The 21,154-nt window shown below is 43.4% G+C and overlaps 1 protein-coding gene across 1 annotated transcript; it reads left to right on the forward strand.

Moving 5' to 3' along the window:
- Nucleotides 1–1,266: 1,266 nt before the first annotated feature.
- Nucleotides 1,267–20,839, forward strand: CTNNBIP1 (catenin beta interacting protein 1). The gene is made up of 4 exons (XM_075190269.1): nucleotides 1,267–1,395; nucleotides 10,997–11,102; nucleotides 12,635–12,725; nucleotides 19,382–20,839. The coding sequence occupies exons 2-4, from the start codon at nucleotides 11,007–11,009 to the stop codon at nucleotides 19,438–19,440; spliced, it is 246 nt and encodes an 81-aa protein (XP_075046370.1). The 5' UTR covers nucleotides 1,267–1,395; nucleotides 10,997–11,006; the 3' UTR covers nucleotides 19,441–20,839.
- The last annotated feature ends 315 nt before the right edge of the window (nucleotides 20,840–21,154 follow it).

Below are 21,154 nucleotides of genomic sequence, written 5' to 3' on the forward strand. Positions count from 1 at the left end.
CCACATGTAATGAAGCACACACCACATGTAATGAAGCACACATCACATATAATGAGGCACACACCACATATAATGAGGCACACACCACATGTAATGAAGCACACACCGCATATAATGTGGCACACACCGCATATAATGTGGCACACACTGCATATAATGAGGCACATACTACATATAATGAGGAACACACTACATATAATGAGGCACACACCACATATGAGGCACACATTACATATAACGAGGCACATACTACATATAATGAGGCACACACCACATATAACGAGGCACATACTACATATAATGAGGCACACACCACATATAATGAGGCACCCACTACATATAATGAGGCACACACCACATATAATGAGGCACACACCACATATAATGAGGCACATACTACATATAATGAGGAACACACTACATATAATGAGGCACACACCACATATAATGAGGCACACACTACATATAATGAGGCACACACCACATATAATGAGGCACACACTACATATAATGAGGCACACACTACATATAATGAGGCACACACCACATATAATGAGGCACATACTACATATAATGAGGCTCACACCACATATATTGAGGCACCCACTACATATAATGAGGCACCCACTACATATAATGAGGCACCCACTACATATAATGAGGCACACACACCACATATAATGAGGCACATACTACATATAAAGAGGCACACACTACATATAATGAGGCACACACCACATATAAAGAGGCACACACCACATATAATGAGGCACATACTACATATAATGAGGCACACACTACATAGAATGAGGCACACACCACATATAATGAGGCACATACTACATATAAAGAGGCACACACACCACATATAATGAGGCACACACTACATATAATGAGGCACACACCACATATAATGAGGCACATACTACATATAAAGAGGCACACACCACATATAATGAGGCACACACTACATATAATGAGGCACACACCACATATAATGAGGCACATACTACATATAAAGAGGCACACACCACATATAATGAGGCACACACTACATATAAGGAGGCACACACTACATATAAGGAGGCACATACTACATATAAGGAGGCACACACCACATGTAATGAGGCACACATTACATATAATGAGGCACACACCACATATAATGAGGCACACACCACATGTAATGAGGCACACACCACATGTGAGGTCGGGGTCAGTGAGGACCAGGCCGCTCTCTGCACCCGGCTCCTCCCCCGGTCCCGGCACCGCCTCCAGCTCCCCCTCCCCGGCCGGTGACTCCCAGGCTCAGGCGGAGAGAGGCCGCCTGATATCCAGCGCTCACAGGCCGGAGCCAGCGACACCCAGACCGGCAGAGGAGCCTCCGTCAGCTCGGTGAGTAGCCGGGCGGGGAGCGGGCAATGCCGGGCTCAGCTGCCCCTTTGTCTACAGCTCCATCCGGCCGGAGACCCCCTCGTCCTGCTGTGCCCCCCTCCTCCTGCTGTGCCCCCCCCCACATATATACACTGTGCCAACCTCCTCCTCCCACTGTGCCCCCCACCCACATATACACACACACTGTGCCCCCCCACCCACATATACACACACTGTGCCCCCCCCCCACCCACATATACACACACTGTGCCCCCCACCCACATATACACACACACTGTGCCCCCCCACCCACATATACACACACACTGTGCCCCCCCACCCACATATACACACACACTGTGCCCCCCCACCCACATATACACACACACTGTGCCCCCCCACCCACATATACACACACACTGTGCCCCCCACCCACATATACACACACACTGTGCCCCCCCTACCCACATATACACACACACTGTGCCCCCCCCACCCACATATACACACTCACTGTGCCCCCCCCCCCCCCCACATATACACACACTGTGCCCCCCCACCCACATATACACACACACTGTGCCCCCCCCACCCACATATACACACACACTGTGCCCCCCCCCCACCCACATATACACACACACTGTGCCCCCCCCCCCCCACCCACATATACACACACTGTGCCCCCCCACCCACATATACACACACACTGTGCCCCCCCCCACCCACATATACACACACACTGTGCCCCCCCCCCCACCCACATATACACACACACTGTGCCCCCCACCCACATATACACATTCACTGTGCCCCTGGTGCCCAATCTATATCCCCTGTGCTGCTACACACAGCCTTATTCTTATAGCTTCTGCCTGCTCTCTAATAATGCACACATATCACATACATAATCTATGTCTCTTGTGTTACCCATAAAATATGTATAAGAAGCAGTACACACTAGCCTCTTTATAATAACACACGTGTGTATGTGTGTGTGTGTATATATATATATATATATATATATATATACACACACACACACACCTCTTTATAATATTCATCCCAGATATATTTGCGTAATACAACAGTTATGTATGTATAACACTTGTAACATCTGACCATCATCACCATTTATTTATATAGCGCCACTGATTCCGCAGCGCTGTACAGAGAACTCGCTTACATCAGTCCCTGCCCCATTGGAGCTTACAGTCTAAATTCCCCAACATACACACACACACACAGACACAGACTAGGGTCTATTTTTGATAGCAGCCAATTAACCTACTAGTATGTTTTTGGAGTGATCTTACATTGCCACAGCAGCATCAGTTGAGGAACTCGTCTAACCTATCCCCTAGTACTTCATTTGCAATTCAATGTTAAGATGCTGCTGTGTGAGCAGTTTCCTTTGGGGCATCTCACTGTCCCTCTGTATTCCAGTGAATGAGACATTTTAATGATCACCTCTGTCCCAAGGTGTTACTGTTACATCTACCTCTCAATGGTGTGAGACTTCCTGCCCCATCCCATGGTGAGAACTGCCCGGCCTGTGGTCCTGAATACACAGGAATGATCTGCCCGGTTATTCAGCGTTCAGATGAGTTCCTGTGGGCATGCTGCCCAAGATGTGTATGTGCCAGGCTGTGCGTATGGTTGTGTACTAAAGTACTTTGTACTGTCATCAAATAATTATCTGTCTTATACTGAATATCACACTGTCCTGGAACTTCTACCTATAGACATCCAATTCCATTAACCGTTCATATTTTACAGTAAGGCAGATCACTTACACTGTCACCTAGGTCCAAGTAATGTTAGTGTTACGTGTTGTTTAATGTTGTACATTATTAATTTGAGCGGCTCTTGCCCCAGTTGACCGGCTTCAGGAAACAATATGATTGTTCTGTGTGATCGCAGCATAGGCTAATGTGCAACCAAACGTTTAAACCTCGGTCTGCTCCGTTTCTTATCCTTATGAAGGAAATAACATCTGTAAGTTCAAAATATGTTACTGTTTTTTTCAAAATGTTTTTTCTTAGTTTACATATTTTCCAGGCGTGTAGTTACTACAGCAGCCAAGGAACATATATTTGGTAACGCCTGACTTTCTGGACCTTTCTCCCACAATTCATGACTTTGGACGTGACGTAGAACAGACCCATCCTATGCATGGCTGCTGCATGGACCTACAGTGTTTTCTTTGTAGAACCCCTAATGTGCTTAGTTGTAGTGGGAGGTGGTCAGTGTGTGCACTACGAAACATTGTCCTTGTCCTGGAAAACATAGGAATAATAACAATGCATATCTGACGGTTCCTATGGAGCTCTGTGACGGCCTTTGATGTCCTGCATAATTCTGGGTTTTAAATGTAGTTTTGGTGCCAAAATTTAGTGGTTTAGTCTGTAGATGGGCAGGATTGGATGCGTGGGCACCTGTATTACAGAGTGGGCATACATCCGTGAATGTAGGGTCCGGAAATGTCTTTTTTTTTTTTGTCATAGTCCTTACTCTAGAACCTTTGTTTTCCAAAATACAAATGTAATACAAAGCTTCTTTGTAAAATGAATATGAATACTAGCAAAAATAACTGTTCCTTGAATGGAGGTTAAAAAAAGAAATACAAGAGTGTTTGAGGTGTAGTAATAATACAAACTTATTACGTGTAATGGTAGACCTGCTTACATCCTCGAGGTGTATCCAATTAAACAGGGCTGCATGTGAGATATGGTAGTGTGTAGTGATGTGTGTGTGTATATATGTAGTGCATACTAGGTAGTTTGAAAGGGTATGCATTATTGCCCCTATTGTTATACGTACACACCTAACAACTTAACAGTCACATGTGTGTTCTTCACCTCTCATAACTGTCTGCTGAAATGATTGTGACTCTGTAGACACTACAGATATCTGCCTACACTGCTGGTCGTGAGTGCGTACACACTTCCACATTTGCCCGACATCGTTCCGTCGTTGATCGTGATTTTTAGGAAGTTTATAAAACCAAATCAACAGATGCGATGTGTTTTGGTGCGATAAAACATGATCGTGAGAGAGTACGCACTAACGTGATATCGGACCAAACGGTCGTTTTTTTCGTGTGATCTGCACAATAATTGCACAAGAGTGTTGCCAGAGTAAGGGTTTGGAAATTCTAGTTATTTGAATTGGCTATAGATGGTGGCATAAGAAGTATCCACAGTAAAAGGTCTATTTCTCTTTGCTTGTAACCCAAAATTAATTGATTGTATGATGTTGGGTTGCAGGATTGTTAGAAAGCTTTTGGGGGTTGAGGTTTAATAAAACGGCAAACGAGTGCGCCCACATTTTATTGAGTACATGGGTTGGTGACTGGGAGGTTCAGGAATTCTATTGATGATTGGACGCTGTATCGATCTATTGAACAGCATCTGGATTCTTGCCGGTGTAAGTTATATAGAACGGTTCAGACTACAAATTGTGATTATCGTGATTGGTGGTTTGGATGAGATCATATATAAAGGTTCCTTTATGTGGACGAAATTGTCATTTAAATATTTTGGTTCCTTTGACAAAAGTAACTATGGAAGGATTTTGATGGAACTGTTATTAGTTGCTACATGTAATGTTATATTATGAGTACACACAGGGGGAGATTCAGTTCTGCATGAAGCTCAGTAGTGCTCATTTCTGGGTACTACGGTACCGGTAGTGTCGCTGATTTTCCTGCGCACCTCTGTACATCGCCGTGCGGTGCCTTCACGGGCCGTTCCGAATTCATTTAGCTGAGAATTGAATCTCCCCATTAAAGTTCCGCCATCCTTAATGTTGTGTGACGGGCATTAGGAAGTCATTTTTTTTTATTTTTTTTTCATACTTGATGGTGGGGAAACTTGGGGTCCCTGGCACTTGCTCTTCAACCCCACGGAAAATATAAATAAAACTCTGGTAACATCAAAGAGGCCTTGTGTGTAGTGGGGATGTGTGTGTTGGGTGGTGAACTCAATCCGAGGTTGGTTCTAGTGTATCGGCGGATCAGGACAATTGCGGACTTGAGAAATGATAAATGTGAGGGTCTGACAGGGCCCCCAGAAACGTTTTACAGAAAGCGATGTGCAAGCCTGATTATATCACAATAGACTGTTCTAGTTATGTTGCTGCCCCACCAGCATTGGGAGCTATAAGACAAGACGTGGTAAGTCTGGTTACCTCGTCGGTGTGAAGAAACTATCGGCCTTCGCTTCTCTTTAGAAATCACTCGGCAGCTCTACGTGGCACAGTCAGGTAATGGTTAATCGTAGTCATGTCCGTTTAATAATGAAGGGAACGGGTGCCGCAGCCTACCCACTCGGCGCGTAGGCTGGCGCGTTCAGGTGAGTGCTGCGGGAACTGTTCCAGTCTATATTTACATTTGTGTGGTCTTAAAGATCAGCGTAGGTGGGAAAATACAATCCAGTATTTCTGTGGTTATAGGAAAGGATGCAGCCTATCCTGTCACTAGGAACCAGTGACATCACGGAGGATGCAGCACTAGGAACCAGGAACATCACTGAGAATTCTGCCTATCCTGTTACCAGGAGCCAGTGACATCACTGAGGATGCAGCCTATCCGGTCACTAGGAACCGGTGACATCACTGAGAGTGCAGCCTATCCGGTCACTAGGAACCGGTGACATCACTGAGAGGGCAGCCTATCCTGTCACTAGGAACCAGTGACATCACTGAGAATGCAGCCTATCCGGTCACTAGGAACCAGTGACATCACTGAGAGTGCAGCCTAGTTTTGGCCTGTTCTGGGCATTAAGTCGCACTGTCACACAGGGCATGTTCACCCACAGTACAGTATATTGCCAACACGCCTGAGTTCATGCAACAAGTGTATTGCTATGTGTAGCGCTGCAGCAGGTTGGGGAGGTTGGATGTCATTCAGTAATAGACAGCTGGCTGACTTGGCTCTGCGCTCTGTGCCTTTCACCACGGGAAGAGGATACCGGTCCACAGCTGCTTGTAGCTTAAGGTCAGCCTGAGGTTTAAGGTAGGAAACTAGGGGTCTGTTACACACTGGCAATGTGTTCTGCGTTTACAGAAATGTCCGGGTACGTAAAACAACTTGTGGCCATGTGCTTTGTAATTTACATAATACTGTTGGAGATGGGCACAGCAAGTGCCCTGGCAATAGTGACAAGTGATGGATTGGTTTACACCCCCCCCCCCCTTTTACTCTTTACTATTATTTTGAAAAGGACCTTTGTAAAACTATACTTTTTTCCCCTTTTTTATTTGTATAAATGAGTGAGTGTGTAGGATTTTACCTGGTTCATAAAACGTTCACTCGTCTGCTTGCAGAGCTTACCATATAGTGCAGTTCCATTATCTACCTTCTCTTCCCTATAATCCAATAATGTATTTTTTCCCATTTCTGTGCTGTTCATTGTAATGAGGTTTGATCATTCTCTCGGCACACCTACCAACTGTCCCAATTTAGACGAGTGAGTCCTGATTTTTAACTACCTGCATGCTCTGCCATTCTTTTTACCCACAAATGTTTTTGGTTTTTTTTATTTTATTTTAGTGACGTGGTAAAACTAATTAGGCTGGATTTGTGGGAAGCTCGCTCAGGATACAATGTACCACAATTTGTTGCAGACTCTCAGATAAAGGGCCGCACCCTCGCAGCAGACAGATGTTTACTGTGCCCGTAATTACATTTGTTGAAGGGCGGTGATTCTATTGTCTGCAGGAAGGTGTTTTATTAGTGGGATTACCCTCGGAGATAAGTACGCCCTGTGACTTCTCCAAATGTGCAGACTCCAGTGCGTTGGTGATACTGATGTCATATAAGATAACTGCTCCACTTTCTCCACCAGTAGCTCTGTGTAAAGCTGGTCATACACTTAAGCTGGGTACACACTACAGAGAATTGCTGCAGGTGCGATTTCTGTAACGTTTTCACCCACGGCTGAAAGTCCCGCTGAACATGCGGATTCATGTGTACACACCTACACGATTTACCATCAGATCTGGGATCTTCATTGCTCACAGCAATCTGCCGAAAACATCGTGACTCTTGTCCCCTCTATAGATATCTGCCTACGCTGGTCGTGAGTGCGGACACGCTTCCACATTTACCCGACATTGTTCCATTGTTAAATGTGATTTATAGGACTTTATAAAATAAAATCTGATGAGCTTTGGTATGATAAAACTGTGGGAGCGTACACACTAATGCGATATCGGATCGAACGGTCGGTAATCGTGTGATTGGCATGATAATTGGTTGAAAAACCTGTAGTACATACAAAGCTATAGATTTGGCCCAATTGTCTGACCAATGTCCCATGTTTCCTCTCCAAAATTAACTCTGATTTGATCAGGTAGAGCAGGAAAACTGAATGATAATAAGCCCCCAATCCTATTGCACTGTGTGTGATCTTGAAACGTCGGTGTGCGTGCTTTGTGTTCTCATACGGTTGTTTGGAATGGGGCCTGAACACCGCATTTTGCCTCCCACGTGTGACCAATGGGCCGAACTGTTCACTGATCGTGCAATCCGCAGTCACGCCAAACAGCCGCACCGCATACAGCGAGCAACACCAAGACAGCTCCTGGGGGTTGAGCTGGTTTGTGATTGGCGCCTTTCTGTGACTGTCACATCTCTCTCTGTTTCCTCCAACGTACTTGTTCTGCTGCTATACAGTTATATGTTCTCTTCTTACACAAACCTCTGTCGTTATATCATTCTGGGATCTTATTCCTCTCCCTTCCATGGAAAGACCTCAATGGACGGAAATCAGCGTCTGGGTGTTGATGTCTTACACGGTAACTGAGGATAAGATTCGGATAAAGTGATTTTCTGGAAGCGGAGAGACTGGAGGGGATGGGCAGATACATAATGTCTGGATGACAGCTGCTATCATAACTGTAATATTAGAACCAATATGAGGGATGTGTATCACATAGGAGCTGAATGTATGTATCTAGTTCTGCATACTCAGGGGAATCATTCAGGCTCTTGTATGAAGGACATTTGTTCCTGTGCAGCCAGCGAGGGATCCTGGTGAGGAAATCCAACAACTGAAGAGGTATCTTTATATTTTGACTAGAAACCCAATCAGCCACAAATTGTTATACTATAAATCTTATTCTATATCCCCATATGGTATGACCTTTGTGGCCGGGTCACATAGACATAACTTATTATACAAGCTTATTTCACTTAGTGGTGCAGTACGCTAGTGTTTATCGTTGCAAATGTACCAAGTTTTGAATTGAAAATGTACCGATGCCGTATTAGAGGAAATATGTTTCTTCAACTATCTGAAGAGAGGAAATCCCAACGCTAATTCAGCCTTTTTCATCTGTGAGTGACCAGTGCTTTTTTTTAGCCTGAATGCCCAGCAAGGGGCTGTTACCTTTTATCCTGTTTTGTTAGAAAGATAGCCGAACTAATTAAATAATGCAACTAGCAAGTAATTTAGGAAATCACAGATTAATGTGAATTTTGTTGAATCCAAGATTAGAGAATATATTACATTCTGATGTAATATCTCAGACTTTGTGGTGCCAGCTAGTAAGGAGGGTGGGTTTTGCCCTGTCAACATGTGTGTCAGAAGCAGTATATAATGGCTTTATTTTGTATTTTAGCTGTATTCTACCATCTGTACTTCGGCTGAGCACTAGTACCTCCAACTAGTGTGTAATGGTCCTTGAAAGGACTCCTCAAGCAAATAAACATCACTGCTTGAAGATTCTGCCTGAGGCTATTACTTGCTGTATCCTGTGACCAACAGATAAGAGCTTACACTCTAATTTGTTCCCCGGCTGTGCTGTGTTGAGCCCAGCATTTCTGTGTCAACGCTTTGCCTGCTACCCAGCAGCCTTGATCCATAGTAGGCGGTTAGGGGGTACCAGTCAGCCTACAGCAAAGAGGTGCTGTAGCAGCTTTACCAGGTACCCCAGAAGTAAGAGGCTCTAGGCACGGTGAAGGAGCCTAGTGGTAGCAGCCGAATCTTCCTACAACTAGTGCGCAGTTTGTATTTGCAGTTGGTGAGCGTCTGGTGACCGGATGACACCACTAGGAGTGGTCAGTAACCATTCTGGCTTCTGACGGTGAGAAACAAACCCAACTAAACTGTGTAGGAAGAACATCCCATCGTCCTTCTTCCCCCAACACATCAGAGTAAGCCCATCCGGTCACTGCATGTTTAAAGAAGAACTTGGCTTTTAGTGAGATTATATAAGAAAAGAAAAAAAAATATTTTTGCAAAAACGTCCTCTGACCAATCCACCAGTATCTGTATATACCAGTATATCTTTATCTCAGAGGCTGCTCCTCTTTCCGTTTTACTGCTTTAACTGTTTTATCCAGGCCAAGGGGGTATCCTTCCCCCCTCTACCATAAACTTCCCATTTGCATGTAAAGCCTCCAGTCTACAACACATTGTTACTTCGCTTAGTGCAATCTTGTAGCTCAGACTCAGATGTCCGCACAGTACCACAAATCACAGAGTCATCTGTCCGCAGAGGAGTGGGACAGAAATCATGCTCCACTTATTTTTTATTTACGACTCGTTGCCTCTGCATATTGGGTACGACTCGTTGCCTCTGCATATTGGGATATATCATATTATATTGGGATTGGGATTTTTTTTTATTATTTATTTATTTTTTTAAGAGGGTTTTTTCTAGATGCCTAATTGACAGAAGGTCTCATTCCAACTACCGGTAGCTGCACAGACATGTCAATCACCAATGGCTGCTTTATTATTGGTGGCTGATAATGTTTCTGCCTTACAGTAGCCACATACACACACACTTTCCCCACCACCGTCTACAATTGTATCAAGTGTCCCCCACACCTGTTAGATTGTAAGCTCACCTGGCCAGAGACCTATTTTCCTTCCTTCATGTCATTGTTTGTCCTTTGTTTGTGTCCTCATTCCCCTCCATGTACAATGCTGTGTAATATGTCAGTGCTTTATAAATATAAGATAATATAAGTAATGGATGAAATATGGGTTCATTTGCGTTTTGAACTCGTGTTGTCTAAAAGCCAGTGGTAGCCGGCCGGTAGCGTGCAAACAAGGCTTCTAGATTAATAATATATTATGTAAATGTTATATTAAATTACTTTTACTAATCATTTTAACCATTGCTTTGAGTGCTTTAACGGCCAACCATCTGATCACTGTAGCTTCACCTATATTAATTGTTTTTGCCTATTGATATAGATTATTTTAATTACTTACAAAGACCACAACAGAGCTGTCCTATATACTGGGAACAGAAATAAACAGCTCATTAAAAATAAATGGCTAAAAATCACAGTAGAAAGAAAGAGGGTTATAATTGGTAAATGTTGCGAGAAGACAACACATTAAAGTCATCTGAGGGTAGAAATCTCATTTAATTGTTGTCCAGTTTGTACCATGGACTCTGTGTTTATTAAAGTGCATTATTATGTCCAACCTCTTGGCTATTTAGTATATGCAGAGGCCTATTCAATAAAAGCACTATATAGACACAGCAACACTGCCATCTGCAGGTGGTGAGAGGGAATTTCACTGCATCAAATACAGCTGTCACTTCTCCGGCTGCGCCAAGCAGCGAGGTAATGGTCTTTTCTTCCTGGTTATTTCAGGGTGCAGGGCATGAACCGCGAGGGGGCCCCCGGCAAGAGTCCGGAAGAGATGTACGTTCAGCAGAAGGTGCGGGTCCTGCTCATGCTGCGGAAGATGGGTTCTAACGTGAGTATGTCAGGATGTGACTGTTCTCCTTTGCTGTTTAAACCCATCTCATTCTTGATACTTAGGCGATGTGGCCTATTTAAAGCCCTAGTTATACAGCGTTTATATTTTTACTCAATGACACAAGTCATCTTATTTCTCAGCAAATTTATTAGCAAAGGGTGTGAATATGGTTAATGGCCTAAACTATAGCAATTTATGTCGTTAACTGTGTTTTTTTTAATTGATGCCGCACACAGCCTCTCTGATGCTCTCGAGTTATTAAATCATTTTTCTGTTTTACAATTAATTCAGGAACTAGCTGTTGTGGTATCAGGAGATGTTGGGGGCCCTTATCATATTACTGGTCCCCCATGCGTACGAGCATTGGTGTAAGTTAATCTTCTCGGTGGCAGGAAGGGTTAAAATTTTAAAAAGGTGCCTAAAGTTTTCTACTTATCATAACCTCCATGCTCGCTACGGCTAGTCGCTAGCTCGTCCTAGTTGGAGAGCTTGCTTCCAGGAGCGAGCAGGCCAGGGTTAAGTTTGCTCTCTAAGAGCGATGGCGGTCTGGCAGTCCTCAGCCCCTTTCTGTGTGTGTTGGCTGCTCCCTTAGTTTGCAATCCTTTCTCGTGGGGCCTGCACTGAGAATGATGTCCTGATACGCCAGCGCTCGATTGTTCATCTTGTACTTTGGGAGAGGCCCCTAACTCTGCTCAGTGCTCATTGACTGGGATGTAAGGTCATTATGTTGCTTGCATAGTCTGACACAAATATACTACATGACGCAGTATCTTGTACCCGCCCCCTCTACAGGGCAGGTATGGATGCGAGTAGTTTTATTCATCGTACAGAACGTTGACCCAAGTTGCAGCCTGTTGGGGAGCAGGTTATAGACCAGGTATTTAAATGTAAAGTGCATCTCTATCCTCGAGTATGTATTCTCGGCTACCTTTCATGACATGTAGATTAGGGAACTCCTTTTTGTGGCCTGTAATACAATGACCCAGAGCAGAATAATTACCACCACCCCCCCCCCCCCCCCATCATTGCAAAGCCTCAGTAGCAATAGAACACTAGACAAATTTTATCAACCACTGAAAGTCCTGATGATCATGCAGAGTCGTGTGTACACACCTACACGATTTACAGTCAGATCTGTGATCCTAATCTGTCCTAACCATCTGCTGAATTGATGGTGAATCTGTAAACTCTACAGAGATCTGTCTACGCTGCTGGTCCTGAGTGCGTACACACTTCCACATTTGCCTGACATCGTTGATTGTGACAGAAGCGATGTGTTTTGGTACGATAGAGCATGATTGTGGGAGTGTGCACGTTTTTGCAATATCTGACCAAATGGTCGTTTATCGTGTGATCTGCGCGACGATTGCTTAGATGTGTACTACGTCACTGTATTCAGGGACTAAATGTATCTCTTACCACTGTCTAATACTTTTCTGAATAATCTATTTTATATTACAGGCAATGTTCTGATACTCACCTCCTGTAACAAACTTTTTACATTGTTGAAAATCTCTTCCCCCTTGTAGCTCACGCCCAGCGAAGAGGCGTTTCTGCGGACGTACGCTGGAGTGGTTAATAGCCAACTTAGCCAGCTTCCTCAGCATTCGATTGATCAGGGTACGTATCTGTGTGTGAGTTATGACTTTGTGTGTTAGATCCATCAGGTATACAAGCGATCATGAGCTTGTCATGTTCCACATAGTTGTGGATGGTTATGTGCAGCTTGTTTGAGGGTTAGTGATTCTTTATGAGTCTGTGCAGTCTGTTTATAGATGCATGAATAGGACACTAGACCCCAGCAAAATATTATTCACACCCATCAGCATTTTAACCTTGTATTAACCTTACGTAATGGAATCCAAATGGATTCATTTGGGCATTCTTACCACTGATGTACACAGAATACAAGTCTTAACCTTTTCCCTCAATAAAAAAAAAACCAAAAAGCCCATAATTACTCAAATACCCCCTTCTTGTTTTAATGCTTAATAGAAGTACCCTGTGCTGCAATGAGATCTGTGAGTCTATTGGGGAAGTCGCTACCAGCCTTACACATCTGCCCTCTGGAATTCTCACTGACTGTATCCGGTTTGATAAGAGGGAGAATGAGGTCTAGTCTGTAGGTCATCAGCCAGTCTGTTGTCTCCCTCATCAGTTTGACCTGTCCGTGTCTTATGATACATCCCCCATAATGCAACATTTTCTCCAGAGCAGACGCAGCCCCGTCCTTCAAAGAGCCAATCGCTCTATGAATTCCAAGTAATTGTAGTGTTACTAGGTTGCAGTAAGTTCTGGTGGTCTCCCACACTGGATTATGTACACTGATATTGCTGCATATGTGTTCCTGGAATAACGACATGCCTGAGAACGATATAATAAAAACGTATTGGATCATTTTCTGCGGTTGAGTGTCCAGTCAGCGCAGTAGTCGCCCTGAGAGACTAACAGCCGGCTATCTACTGCTTGGCCACCATGTGAGGCCATATTGCAAGATCCTACTGTGGCCTGGCTCCTAGGATGAATGTGTGGCCAGCGTCAGACATTGCAACTATATGGTTAAAAAAGTGAATTCACAATTAAAAATCTGTGTGGACGTATAATAGATGCAATCTGGTGGTTGGGATCATCCCTACAGCCCCATGTGACCGGGCCATATTGCCAGGTCACATGGGGCAAATTTATTTTTGTTGTGAAGGGCACAATATTCCCTGCGTCATCTGGATTTTCCTCCAGATCCACTTGTACTTCTGGCCAGACCAGATGATTGTTTTTAGCCCAAGCCAGCGTCAATATATGTCCATATTTGTTTTAAAGTGATTAAATTGACCGATAACATTGTAATATGTGAAGTATAAATACGCCCTTTACATTATAGTCTGCAGTTCTAATTTTGGTTATCTTGTGCATCACCACACTGACCACTAGATGGCGGTGCAGTATCATGTAGTAATCAGAATGCACCTTTTGTGTCCATCTCATTGTTCCTTCAGGGCTGCTGCTTAGCATTATGCTGTTATATATGCAGGTTTCTACAGGTGAAGGGAATCTGTTCATACTTGACTTTTACTGCTTTTATACAGAATGAAATCATAGACCAACAACAAGCTGCTTTTGCATGACAGAAGTGCTTAACTGATTGAGTGTTATAAAATCATTTGTTTAAATGCTGCATTGTGCTGTAGAATATGGAAATGTTAACAGTTGTGTATTTCAGAGATGCTGTCTAGCCTGCGACTGCAAAATGCACTGTGTAGATTTTGATTAAGAGTGCAATTAGCCAGTCACTGCTGATTTATTTTGACACACTGTGATTAGCTGCAACTAGGGGCCTTACAAAGATGTTCTGACGCACAACATGATTATGGTTGTCATGTACACGGTCTGTGTGTATCTGGATATCTGTGGTGAGTTACAGCTTGCACAGAATACCTCCGCCAGTTGGCTGGGGGAGGCTGTTTAGTCATTGTGCTTGGGAACAGGTCTACAAAGCACATATAGACCTGTGTTTTATATAACGTCAATGTGCTGAGATCTGACATGGAATATATGTCAAGAGTGCAGACTGGCTTTGAAGCAGACGTCCAGGTACTGATTCACTCTTGGGGGTATATTTACTAAACTGGGGGTTTGAAAAAGTGGAGATGTTGCCTATAGCAACCAATCGGATTCTAGTTATTTATTGCATTCTAAAAAATGACAGCTAGAATCTGATTGGTTGCTGTAGCCAACGTCTCCACTTTTTCAAACCCGCAGTTTAGTAAATATACCCCTTAATGTCAGAGACGCTCCCAGTTGGTCTACATGTTACTGCACCAACTCCATGTCAGATTAGTATAGATGAAGCTTAATTGGGGGGGTTATATAGTCTAGGTGCCAACTTTTTTAACAAGTCTAAAGTCATTTTTAAGACTTGTAAGTCAAAAGTACAGTAGTGATGTTGGTAACTGTAGAATTTATATAGGATATGCGCTAAGATTATAGACTGATTTATTTAACCGTGTTCCCACGTTTTGTAACTTTGAGTTAATCCCAGTTTTAAAATCGCCAATTTTGGATCTTGCTCCACTTTTGTGAACGGGACTCTAGATTTGGAGTTTCTGTCTCCATATTCACAACAGTCGTCTGCATCGCTTGTGAATTTGGCTATAACGCGTAATATTCAGCGTCCAATTATAACATCCAGTTTTTTTTTTTTGTGAGGTCTGTGTCCCATCTCTAGAAACGTCCGGTACTTCCAGACAAGGGCGAGACGCAAGTTACTCACATACGACAAAGCCCTGAGTGTTTAGGTGCAAATGTTAACGACAGATTTGTGTTGGTTGGCCGCGTCTAAGAAAAGACATATCTGCGCGTTTCTTAGACCGTAACTCCTCTATGGGAGTACCAACATTCTCCCACCTCATCCCGTATCTTCACTGCTATTCTGCTTCAGAACTTTCTGTATATTGATTTGTAGTGTTGCACGGGATAATTATCTAGGTAAGCGCAGATCTGTCTTTTTTTGTTTTTTATTAAGCATTTATTTGCTCTATGTAAACAAGATTCCTGCTGTACCACTTACAATCTCTCCATTGCACCCCTACCCCCCCCCCCCCCCCCCCCTCCCCCAACCTTCCCCTCCAAAAAACATTTTGTATGTACCGAACAAATATCTGTCTGGCTTTAGCAGGGGCAGAGCAGTGGTTTTGCAACATTTTCAGGTGAATACATTTATATAAAACTGCATAATGCAGAGACTGGATTGTGCTCTGGTCACTTAGTCATCACGGCCCTTTAATCAGGCGGTTTGCTGAGCACACTAGCCTGGTGCCTGTGGATCCTCCATGCTCTGTGATGTATCGTCCTCATTAGGTATCCAAACATCAACCTGCAGCTTATCCGACCTGTCGCCATGGTAACTGGAGAGAGCGGTCTCCTTGCTCTGATGGTGACGGAGGCCGCTCCCAGTAGGATTGGGATGAGGGAGGGGGGGGGGGGGAAGGATTATTATAGCCGTGGTTCTTGGCACTACCCTTCGCCTGTCTGTTGTGTGTGTCGCTTCCCCATCTGAATCCCGGCCTGTTCCCTTATTCCCCGGCAGGAAATGGGTGTGATCTCGCTGCTTAATTAGCATACTGTGCCATTAAATGTTATCTATATGTTTTAAAGGCCATACTATAGTGGATATTAAAAAAAATTCACATAAATGTGTCTGTTTATTAAATTCTACTTGAATTGAAACCTGTAAAGTTAATCAATGTATTTTAATGTTGCAGTAATCCCGTAATAAAAATCTTTTTTTGATTTTAAGGAAACCGGTTATAAACCGCGTTCCTGAAAGTAGCAGAAAGAATGTTAGAAATCCAGGTTTTCTTGGAAGTTCTTTAGCCAAATTGCTTTTCCCGTGGAATGTAGTCGTTGGGTAAACGTGGGTTAAGAATCTTTGGTTGTACTATTATTTGCCCTAAACGGCTCCGGATTGTTATTTTATATGAGCAACTTTGCAAATTTTCCTTTACTTGCAAATTCAAGAAGGATCATTTCAGTTCAGATTAACAATAACAAAGCCCCTTCTTCACAAACGGCCTCAAATCCATAATTTTGGCCATAAAAGAAAAGATAGATTTTTAATATTCACTGGTTGGAGTAACTGCACAAACAATTATTGCAAAAATCCACGTAGGCAACCTCTATCTATTCATGACTTTGGAAGTGATAAATCAGTAATATATATAATATTACTGCACATTGTTTTAAGTTGCAGAATTTGGGCTGTTGCTCATCTCTCTGTGCAAACACCGTGTTATAATAGGTCTGAAGCTTCACGGGAAGTCAAATCCACACAATTCACCCTCTACAGCAACAGATTTCCTTAGTTTTCGTTCTCCATACTATGATATAGTCTTATTCACAAACGCTTTAAATGGAAACTGTTCAGGCTGTGACAAGTGCAGCCACTTAATACATGGTGTGACGTTTACCTATAACCTTAAATAGTTCATAATTAACTGAAAATCCCAGTTGCCCGGTATCAGAGGCAGGATTCCATACCTTGACAGAACATGAGAGATTTGGAAGTCTATCTCCATTAGCTGTGCAGTTATCTCTGCAAGCGGCTATCTCTGCATTTCTGCTAAAATCGTCTGATTGCAGTGACCTTCAGAGGTATTAGCGGCAGGACATCTGCTGTGGTGTACAGGAGATATCTTCACTTCTGATAAACTCCTGAAACATTTACACACATCTGTGTATATTAGAAGCGGTTCTCTTCTATAAGGCACCATGAACTAAGACAACGCAACACTACGCGCTGTAGACCCTATGAATGTATCCACAAGGGGATCGAACATTTGTTTACAATCTATTTTGATTTTAATTTATTTTTTGGGTGAAAAAAAATAAAAATTCTTGTGGTTTCTGCAGATTTGTAATTCAATCTGTATTTTCAATGGTTATAAACAGTCTCTTGAGGACTTTTATGCCTAAAATATCCCTAATCACATCCAATCCCCTTCCACAACTCATGTTGCATCTATATTTTTGGCCTAACCCATAAATATTCTCCCGGTTGCCCTCTGAGCTAATGTCAGTCTTTCTGAAAACTCCATCCAGTGCGCAGCTGCAGAACCTCTTCAGTCTTCAACACTTTATAGTTTATTTTTTTAAATGCTCTTATTTTTTGTGTGTTTTATTTTTTCATTGTTTGTTATTTAACCTCCTGGGGGCATTCCTGTACCCCCAGGCCTACCTGCATGGTAATGTTTGGCCTTGCAACGTCTGTTTACTAAGCTGGATGGGGATAGGGACATTCTAACGTCACTACAGCCTGCTTCCATATTCTTGTCAGGCTCCATTTGAGCTGAGAGCAGCAATCACTCTGTTGTCGTCAGCAGAAATTGTGGTTTCCCTGCCAGCTACAGGGGTTTACAGGGAAGCCTAGAACACGTTGCTGTTCGACCTCCGCCTGTTGTGGAACTACAAGTCCCAACATGTAGTTCCACTATGATATAAACAATTTTGTGAGCTGAACCAATATTCATGAGACAGCAAATAAAAGTAAAATGTTGTCCAGCGCTCAGAAATAAACAATATATAAAAATCACTGTGTCGGCATATACATAAAGGAGAATTTTGTACACAATATAGGTATATTGGGGTTAAGCTCACCTGCCAGCGTCAAGGCATCTCCTGTAGGCGAGTCCCTAAGCTAGTGAATTTATATTCAGGGTGTCGCATTTAAAACCTTCCCCTGAACCTCCATCTTATAAAGTCTGGGGGAAGTGGTCAATTCCCAGAAAAATAAACAAGAAATTAGTGAGAGAGAAAGATGCATCTTTAAATTAAAGAAATGTGTACAAGTGAATAAAATCATTTGAGACGGCAGCCAAGGACAAATCTGTGCAAGTGCAAATAAAAGAAAAGAGGGAATGGACCGCAGACACGAGAGGAGTCAGTTTAGGGAGCAAGCGCAAGAGGAGCTCGAACGGGGAAGAGGGAGGTGAGGAGAACAAGCTATGTAGAAGTTAGGTGGATGACTGGGAGGCTTTGAGGAACAGATGGGTTTTGAGAGCCCGTCTTCAAGGTATTCAGATTAGGGGACAGACGGATGGAGCAAGGGAGGTCGTTCCGGTGGAGGGGGAGCGCCTGGGATAAATCTTGGATTCGGAATAGGATAAGGTGCTCATGGCGGAGGAGAGGCGACGACCATTGGGCGGAAGTGTGGATGGAGATATCTGGGGCAGTGGAGTGGGAAGAGGATTCTATATGGGGAAAGAGAGTCTGTGTAAAGCAAGGCAGAGAGAGGAGACAGAAGAAGATGTGAAAGGAGGATAAGTCTTGAAGCCGCGTTGAGAATAGATCAAAGGGGGGTGAGGTGTGAGTGGGGGAGGCCAGTGAGAAGGTTACAGTAGTCAAGACGGGAAATAATAGGAGTGTGGATATTGGATTTGGTGGCATCCTGAGAAAGGAAAGGCCGGATGTGGGCAATGTTATGTACTTGGAAGCAACAGGATTGAGCAAGAGATTAAATGTTGCGGGCAAAAAGACGAGGGTGACACCCAGGCAGTGGAGTTGGGGAACAGAAGAGATGGCGGTGTTATTAACAGTGATGGAGATATTAAGCTGGGGTGAAGATTTAGTAAGAGGGAAAACAATGAGTTCAGTTTTAGCAATGTTGAGTTTGAGAAAACAAAGGGCTGCACTCTCATGAAATGGTTCAAAAGAACGTTGGGCTCTGTTGCCAGGTGCAGTTTATAACCTTTTTCCAGCTCACACCTTTCTCCTTTGTCCTGTAGGCGCTGAGGATGTTGTTATGGCGTTCTCTAGATCAGAGGCAGAAGATCGACGTCAGTAACCGCACAGCAGCCATTGCCAGAAACGAGAGCACAGATGGGAGAAAGAGAGGCACCCCCTGGAGTTGGTGGGCAGAGGCAGCTGTTTCTCTGGAGGAACCTCCTTCTCTTCCCCCACGTTTTTACAACTTCCCCAAGTTTCTTAAAAAATAATTTGTTGCATCCCTTCCCCCTCGTACCCAGACTCTCCCTATTGGCTGCCGAATTCCGCTTCCCTAATCTGCACAGGAGAGGTGATCCAAACAGCAAAGCCTCATGGGAAGCACAGCAGCTGACCACAAGGAGAGCGGACGTGTTCTACCAGTGTTTGTTTGAGCCGCTGCCGGCAGGAACCTTTTTAGCTTCGTGATTATTATTTTATTTTTTTCTTAAGATTTTATTCTTCATTCATTATCACTCCCATTCGTTGGGATGAGACCATTGTTGACGCTCCCTACTAATACAGCTTGGACGAGCTGTGAAACATGACGTCTGATTGGGATGGCTGCTTGTGAGGTCTGTGCTCTCCATGGGATATACTTATACTGACTTTTAGGTTCATTTTGTATTTGCAATATTTGTTTGTTTTGTTTTTTGTTTTTTTAATGCCGGTGCTTTGGCAGATACAACACTGTGTTTCTGACTTGAAAGAAGTGAGCTTTTCGTAGTATTTATTACAAGTCTGGGGGGGGGGGGGGGAATGGTGACATGTGTCCATGATGATTTTACTTTGGAAGCACACAACAATTATTTTTAGGGGGGGGGGGCCCAAGTGATGTGAAATTGCACAGTTGGAGATCAGGAATGAAAGGCTGTTTAAGGCTGTTCCTTCCTTTGTTTGTTAATGTTGGCATGCTCGGCGGTGTTGTATAAATCTGCATTTTCTGTGCCATAATGTCTGTGATTCTCAAACCATCCGTTTGGATCGAATGCTTACCCCCGGCTTATTCATTTTTAGGAAATATTGACGTAGATAAGGCATAACTAAGGCTCATTGATGTCTCTGCTTCCTAGTGAATGGATAGGCTGCATTCTTGTGACGTTTGGTTCCGCCCAGAAAATGGCTGCCTCCGCTGTGTGTCTGGATGGGGGCCAGTTTAAGTAGAACAGGAAGATTTAGAGGCCCTGAACCAATGACATTAATTGTTGTAGAATACAGCTGGGCTATGCCATGGGGTAAGAGAGCCCCCCGTACAGGGGTACAATAACACCTTTCCTGGCAGAATTGAGTCCCAGATTTCTAAATCTCATCACCGGCATAATCTAGTGTAATGAGAATCGTATTCAATGGCAAACAATGAAGGGAGCCGACTACTTCGTCTACATTCAGGACAAGGTTACGAAGTGGTGGAAACATGTTCTAGAATAACTGCTACCCAATGTCCAGCTCAGAACAAGAATAAATATACATCTTCCACTGTCTTCTCCTTAATTATCTACTATATTAAAGGTGACATCCACCTTCAGATGACTTTAATGTTTGTACGTTGCCATCCTCCAACTTTTACATTTGTTTACATTTGCATGTAACATTGTTTTATCTTTGTCACTTCCTATTGACTCCCCCCTGTGTGTTTATATTATTAGGCAGAGCTGTTAATTCCCGCTGCAGTGGTGCGGCACACCGAGGATATGGGCACGCTGGCGGGTTAATTGTTTGTTTTTAGCAATCGCAAAAAAAAAAAAAAAAGGTCAAACGCAGAATGGTTTATTGTACGTTTTATTTGTTTTTAAATA

The sequence above is a fragment of the Mixophyes fleayi genome, chromosome 11, assembly GCF_038048845.1.
Source record: "Mixophyes fleayi isolate aMixFle1 chromosome 11, aMixFle1.hap1, whole genome shotgun sequence".
Classification (NCBI taxonomy): Eukaryota; Metazoa; Chordata; class Amphibia; order Anura; family Limnodynastidae; genus Mixophyes; species Mixophyes fleayi.

Coding starts and splice junctions, on each gene's coding strand:
- CTNNBIP1 (XM_075190269.1), top strand. CDS start 11,007: ATGAACCGCGAGGGGGCCCCCGGCAAGAGTCCGGAAGAGATGTACGTT. Junction 11,103..12,634: donor TGCGGAAGATGGGTTCTAAC/GTGAGTATGTCA, acceptor TCCCCCTTGTAG/CTCACGCCCAGCGAAGAGGC. Junction 12,726..19,381: donor TCAGCATTCGATTGATCAGG/GTACGTATCTGT, acceptor TTTGTCCTGTAG/GCGCTGAGGATGTTGTTATG.